The 7,314-nt window shown below is 43.4% G+C and overlaps 1 protein-coding gene across 1 annotated transcript; it reads left to right on the top strand.

The window, feature by feature from the left end:
• Nucleotides 1-544: 544 nt before the first annotated feature.
• Nucleotides 545-1,036, top strand: LOC107610356 (uncharacterized). Its single transcript, XM_016312415.1, has one exon. It carries the CDS (start codon nt 545-547, stop codon nt 1,034-1,036), a length of 492 nt encoding a protein of 163 aa, XP_016167901.1.
• Nucleotides 1,037-7,314: the final 6,278 nt, after the last annotated feature.

The raw sequence follows: 7,314 nt of genomic DNA, 5'->3' as shown, positions 1-7,314 counted from the left end.
AAAGTATTGATTGTTGGTCACAGTGTCTATGAGGTTCTGAGCTTCTTCAGCTGTCTTCATTAGCTGTAGTGAACCTCCTGCAGAGTAATCCAGGGCCTCCTTGGCTTCCTCCCGTGAACGCACGAGATCCCTCTCCCACGGCGATGAGCTTCCCTCCCGTTCCCGGGAAAGGCATCCTTTCGGAGGAACGGGAAGCGACAATGCGAGAATAATACAGGAGTTGTGCCATAGGGTGCAAAACCTTGAGAAGGAGCTGGCGACCAGGGAGTGCTACCAGCCCGGCCCGAGTCAACCTCGTTCCCAATCTCCTCAAAGGAGAGGGGAAACCCGAGGAAGAAGCCCCCGGAGGAACCATGCCAGACGTACACCGGGCTCCCGATACCCACTGACCCGCGCAGAGTCGGAGGGCCAAGGGAAAAGCAGGGAAATACTGAGGAGACGACAAGACTCCATAATCTACACTCGGCCCTTAGCGAGACATGCTGAGGAGGAAGACCGAGAAGAGAGCAGGGAGAGACCGAGAAGGCGGCAAAACCCCATAATCATGGGAGCAACCCCTTTTCACCACTCCATTCTCGAGGTTCGGCTGTCAAAACATTTTGACAAGCCAACGGACATGAGATACAATGGAACCCAGGACCCCCAGGAACATCTAACGGTCTTTAAAGCCAGGATGAACCTGGAGGGTGCGGGCAACAAGGTGAGATGTCGCGCTTTTCCCGTGACCCTGGCAGGACCGGCAATCCGATGGTTCAACACGCTCCCTCAAGGGTCCGCGACGACTTTCGCGGACATAACCCGTGGCTTTCTATCACAATTTACCACACGCATTGCCAAAGCCAAGAACCCGATCAACCTTCTAGGGGTGACCCAAAGAAACGGGAAACCGACCAGGAAGTATCTTGATAGGTTCAATGACGAATGCCTAGAGATTGACGGCCTGACCGACTCGGTGGCCAGCCTGTGTCTGACAAATGGGCTGTTGAATGAAGACTTCAGAAAACACCTTACTACCAAACCTGTGTGGACCATGTAGGAAATTCAGAATGTGGCGAGAGAATACATCAACGACAAGGAGGTCAGCCAAGTGGTGACGGCCAACAAACGTCAGCCCGCCCATCTTCCTACTCGCCAACCCGGAAATGGGGAAAGGCCCAAGGAGCACTCTAAGGATGGAGGGCCGACTAAACCCTTCAAACCGTTCTCCCGAGTAGAAAAATTCACGAACTATACCCCTCTGACGGCCCCGAGTAGGAATACCAACAGATAGCCAACAAAGGCATCTTGTCGAAGCCTCGCCAGCTCAAGGATAGAACTGGCGAAAACAAGAATCTCTACTGTGACTACCACAAAGGTTTCGGCCATAAAACCCAAGATTGCTTTGACTTGAAGGACGCTTTGGAACAGGCAATTCGTGAAGGCAAATCAGCGGAGTTCTCACAGTTCATAAGAGAACCCAGGAGGCGAGAGCACGACTGATCTGACAACGACAGAAGCTGTGTTGTGAAGCCAAGGAAAGAGCCCGAAGAAGACAACGATCGCGGCCTCACTATCGTGAATGTCGTAGTTGAAAGAGACATAGCACCGAGATCGAAGTTGGCAGCAAAGAAAGACGCCAAGATTCTGGCCATATCAACAACTAACCATGGACCCTCTCCCAGGAGAACCCCAACGATATCATTCGAACCAGAGGACCAATGGTTCCACAACATACCGGAGAACCCTCCCATGGTAATCATGGCAAGAGTGGGAACAGGTTTGGTCAAGCGAATTCTCGTTGACACTGGCGCCGACTCCAACATTATGTTTCGAAACATGTTTGATGCCTTGGGCCTCCGAGAAGCCGACTTAAAAACTTATCAGCATGGGGTGGTCGGCCTAGGAGATAATTTTATAAAATCTGACGGGATAGTCTCCCTCCTGGTCACCATAGGAGGAGGTCAAGGAAAGAGGTTGCTAATAACGGAGTTTGTCGTTCTGAGGGACTCTACGGCTTACAACCTTATCTTGGGAAGGAAAACAATCAATGAGTTCTGTGCGGTAATATGCACTAAGCTGCTGATCATGAAGTTTGTAGTCGACGATGGATCGGTGGGATCCCTTAGGGGAGACCTGGAAATGGCGGTCGAGTTTCCAAGTGTGTTCTTTAATACCAGCTCGACTCCAGGCTACCTTTACCAGTGATACTTTCTTCTCATGCAACCGTTTAACACTAGTGTCATCAATTCTCACCAGATTTACTGGAAGTGTTAGGTCTTCTCTCACTTGAATCGGATCCGGTTCTAGGACATGACTTGCGTCAGGAGTATACTTCCGAAGCTGTGACACATGAAACACATCGTGCAAATTCGAAAGATACGGCGGTAAGGCGATTCTATAAGCCACCGGCCCAATTCTTTCTAGGATCTCAAACGGTCCAATATAACGGGGATTCTGTTTCTTAGTCTTAATAGCTCTTCCCACTCTGGTGGTTGGTGTAACCTTCAGAAAGACATGCTCCCCTTCTTCAAACTCCAAAGGTTTTTGCCTTTGATCAGCATAGCTCTTCTGACGGCTTTTGGCTATAAGCATTCGGCTACAAATCTTCTTTATTTGCTCAGTAGTTTCAGCTATCATCTCAGGCCCTAATAAACTTCTTTCTCCAGTTTTATACCAACATAGCGGAGATTAATATTTCCTGCTATACAGAGCCTCATATGGAGCCATTCCGATGCTTGTATGGTAGATATTATTATAAGCAAACTCCACTAATGGCATATACCGGTCCCAGCTCGTCGGCTGGTCCAATACACAAGCTCTTAACATATCCTCCAAGGTCTGAATAGTTCTCTCTGATTGACCATCTGTTTGAGGGTGATACGCAGTACTCAAACTCAACTGAGTTCCAAATGCACACTGAAAAGCTGTCCAGAACCTTGATGTGAAACGAGGATCTCTGTCGGATATAATGGTAGAAGGCACGCCGTGTAACCTAATAATCTCTTTTATGTAAATTCGGGCCAATTCCTCCATTGTGCAACTTATTTGAATGGGGAGAAAGTGAGCTAATTTTGTTAGTCGATCCACAACTACCCAAATAGCGTCACAACCAGATCGGGTTCTAGGCAAACCTATCACAAAATCCATTGCGATACTCTCCCATTTCCATTGTCGAATTTCTAAAGGCTGAAGGGTTCCTGATGGTTTCTGATGCTCAATCTTAACTTTCTGACACGTTAAACATTTAGATACATGCAATGCTACATCATTCTTCATTCCTGGCTACCAGAACATCGCTTTCAGATCTTGGTACATTTTGGTACTTCCTGGATGAATTGAAAACCTGCTCTTATGAGCTTCCTTCAAGATACTCTGTCGTAGGTCTCTGATATCTGGCACAAGAATTCGGTTCTTGAACCTCCATAAACAAACCTTACCTTCTGACACTCTCCACTGCCTTTCCTGTTCAATTACTGGAAATACCTTACGTAATGCTTCACCATCTTGATGAGCCTTCAGAAGTTTTGATTTAAAATCACTTGAAATTTGCAACTGACTCAAACACAGAATCCCAGATTCTTCCCTAACTTCCAGGTTCAAACCTTGAAATTCCTTTAGTAACTCTTCTTCCCGTAGCATTATCTAAGCTGCATATAAAGATTTCCGACTTAAGGCGTCCGCCACAATATTTGCTTTTCCTGGATGGTAATTCAATTCAAAATCATAGTCCTTCAGAAGCTCCATCCACCTCCTCTGACATATATTTAACTCTTTCTATTCAAACAGGTACTTCAAACTCTTATGGTCTGAGAAAACATGAAACTTGTCACCACAAAGATAATGCCTCCAGATTTTCAGAGCAAACACAACAGCAGTAAGTTCTAAGTCGTAAGTCGGGTAGTTCATCTCATGTAGCCTTAATTTCCGTGAGGCATATGCCATAACATTTCGATGCTACATTAGAATGCATCCCAAATCATTTAATGATGCATCACAGTACACTTCAAACGGTTCACTCGGCTCAGGCAATACCAACATGGGTGTAGTGGTCAACCTTTGCTTCAATGCTTGAAAATTTTCTTCGCACTCCGGGGTCCAGATAAAAGGCGTATCCTTCCTAGTCAACTTAGTTAAAGGTAAGGCGAGCTATGAAAATCCCTTAATGAATCTTCGATAATACCCTGCCAAACCTAGGAAACTCTTGATCTCTGTCACTGAAATTGGTCACTCCCATTTCATCACTGCTTCTACCTTAGCAGGATCCATAGCTATTCCCTGTTTGCTCACTACCTGACCGAGAAACTTCACTTCACTCTTCTAGAACTCACATTTAGATAACTTAGCGTATAACTTCCTGTCTCTCAGAATTTGCAGCACACTTCGCAAGTGATCAGCATGCTCCTCCCCAGTCTTAGAGTAAACAAGAATATCATCAATGAAGACAATAACAAACTTGTCCAGGTACGGCCGAAAAATCATGTTCATATAATCCATGAATACTGTCGGAGCATTGGTTAATCCAAAAGACATCACCGTATACTCATAATTACCATAGCGCGTCCTGAAAGCGGTTTTCGGAATATCTTCATCTCTGACCCTTATCTATATTAAACCTAACATTACTTCAAACCGATCCACCCCTCTAAGTTAACTAAATATTACTCCGTCTTAACAACTAATAGCCTTCGACCAATCATCGACTTGGGCTTTACGATTATCAATGCGTGTCATATATTACGAATGAATGTCACATATTAATGATATGCAAGGAAGTTCGAAACTCAACTGCTAGTTTATAGTTACCTCGGGTCTGAGAATCGGATTCGGCTGCATCCCAGCATTTCCTGTATGGACAGTCTCAAGCCATATGCCCCGGCTTCCCGCACTTGTAGCATTCATCTAGCCCAGTCCTATGCGGCTCACCTGGAGCAGTCTCTCCATAGCCTTCCTGTAGCATCGCCCACTTCATGGAGTAATTTTCTGCGAATTGACTCTTCTTAACCAATTCAGTGAAATTCGTTAACCTTTGTGGATACACGTAGTTAAAGATGTCTCTCCTAAGTCCTTTCTCATACTGAGCAAACTTCCACTCCTCATAGTCGGTTGGATTTTCTTGACAAACTTTTGAGAGACAGCACAGGTTTTTGAATTCACGGATATAGTCAGCAACAGACATATTCTTTTGCTTTAGCTGCGTTAACTCCAACTCCTTTGCAGTGTGAAGTGCATGCAAGAAATATTACTGTAAAATTCCATTTTGAATATATTCCAAGGGATATCTGTTAACTCCATCTGCAAAGTATGATATAACTCCTGCCATCATTTATGAGCATCTCCCTCCAACATATAGGTCACTATTTCCACTGACTGTACTTCAGGAATGTGATGAGTGTACAAAAACCTCTCCACATCTCGAAACCACCGATCAGCCTTCAATGCATTGGCATTTCCATTAAACTGAGGTGGACCACTCTTGAGGAAATCAGTAAGGGTCATAGACCTGTAGTATTGACCTACATTGCTTGTACCAGCACCCGAGCTTCCATCTCAAGGTCCTTGCATCAGTTCGGTCCTAAGATTTTTCCTTTGGGCACCTTGCTCAGATCCACGAGACGACATCCCTATTCACACCAAACGATTGATATTAAGGTGATCAGTTTCAATATCTCAAGTTTAATGCTTTAAAGTCCTAAATGCATGCTCACGAACATGTATGCTACACATACCAGTCGTATATCCTAGGTAGCATATAGTCACGGGAGTGGATCCTCTCAATTGTAAAAAAAATTGAGAGGGTAAAGTGTGATCTTTAACCTTTCATTGCGTTCTCTCTCATATTTATTGTTGGTCTCACTTACAAAACTAATGGTGAGAGATCAGACTTTACTCTCTCAATTGTTAAAAAAATTGAGAGGATCCATTTCCTATAGTCACACACAGAGTATGCACAGAAGCATAGTCAGTCCATCTCTCAGGCTCTACAGGAACGAACTGCTCTGATACCATAATGTAACACCCTACCACACTGAGCTTTACCCTTAAGCCGTAAAACAGAGGTGGTGTAGTATTGTGACCTCTAAAATAAAATATGTACATATAATAGCAGAAAGATTATAATATACTAGGAGCCTTGAAGAATAGAGGAAGTAAAAATCACGAAATAAAAGCGCAATGCTCAAGAAACGAGTTATCTTGCATACTAAGAAAGCTATAGCTGTTAAGTATAAAGTAAACAAAAATAGGAACAGAGGGTCAAAGATACAAAGTAACAAGCTCCTAACTTAGCCCGCGAAGCCAAGGCTAGCCGGAGAATATTTACACATACATATATACATATCCAAAACCTAAATGTACATAAATAAAATCATGTCTCTCCATAAACCTCTAAGGGGATAAAAAAAAACAAGTTATGCGGAGAGAAAGCTAAGTACATATATATACATCACTGTATAACAAAATAACCCAGTAACCACTTTGCTTCAGAAGTTCAGATGCCTAACGAGATGCCTCTCGACCAGCATCTAAAAAATAACAACATAGTATGGAGTGAGAACCAGAGGTTCTCAGTATGGTAAAGGTGACATACACATAATGTATAAGGCCCTGGGAATGCCAAAGGCAATCCTAGAACGCCGACACTCAGATTATAGAACTTAAAGTATTAAACAGAAGCTATAAAAGGTGGTTTTCTAAGAGTATCTAAGCCTAACTTAACTTAATCTTAAATCTATGTCCCATACTGCCATTCCTCCAAACCTCCATTTCCGTCAGCATATCACAGACAAATAAACAGATAAAGGCAAGCACAAGAAGGTTACAAATATTGCAAGTAACAAATATACATTTAACATGGCAAGTACACTTAGGCACACCCAATTAATGCACAAACAAGTAATTCAAGTAGTATGCATATGATGCATGCCTGTGACTATCCCTCGACGTGCATCCCCAATAGTCTATGCATAGCTTTTTTCTCAAATAATCAATATTGCTCAATGGGGGTTAACATTCCCGGGAATTTATAAGTGCCCGGTCACCCTTACGTCGTAGGGTCAACAGAGTATCGAGTTCTCAACCTAGTACACGTGGTGGCAAGTCACGATACTTTACCCAGAAAATCTCGTATCTCAGATCATTTAATCATTCAATCCAAGTATCATACATGATCATTCATTTGATTATCAAGCCAAGTATCATACATGATCATCCGTAACATTTCATAATCAATTCATCACTTTTCAGATTTACTTCTCCTCCAAGTTATCCCTATTTCCTAATTTCATCTGATTATCAGGTTAAACACTATTATTAATGACTAAAGGAATGAAAATAGAG

Source organism: Arachis ipaensis, chromosome B8 (genome assembly GCF_059453495.1).
Source record: "Arachis ipaensis isolate K30076 ecotype BB chromosome B8, ASM5945349v1, whole genome shotgun sequence".
In the NCBI taxonomy this organism is placed as follows: domain Eukaryota; kingdom Viridiplantae; phylum Streptophyta; class Magnoliopsida; order Fabales; family Fabaceae; genus Arachis; species Arachis ipaensis.
This window is presented reverse-complemented; position numbering and strand designations above follow the sequence as displayed.

Coding starts and splice junctions, on each gene's coding strand:
- LOC107610356 (XM_016312415.1), top strand. CDS start 545: ATGGGAGCAACCCCTTTTCACCACTCCATTCTCGAGGTTCGGCTGTCA.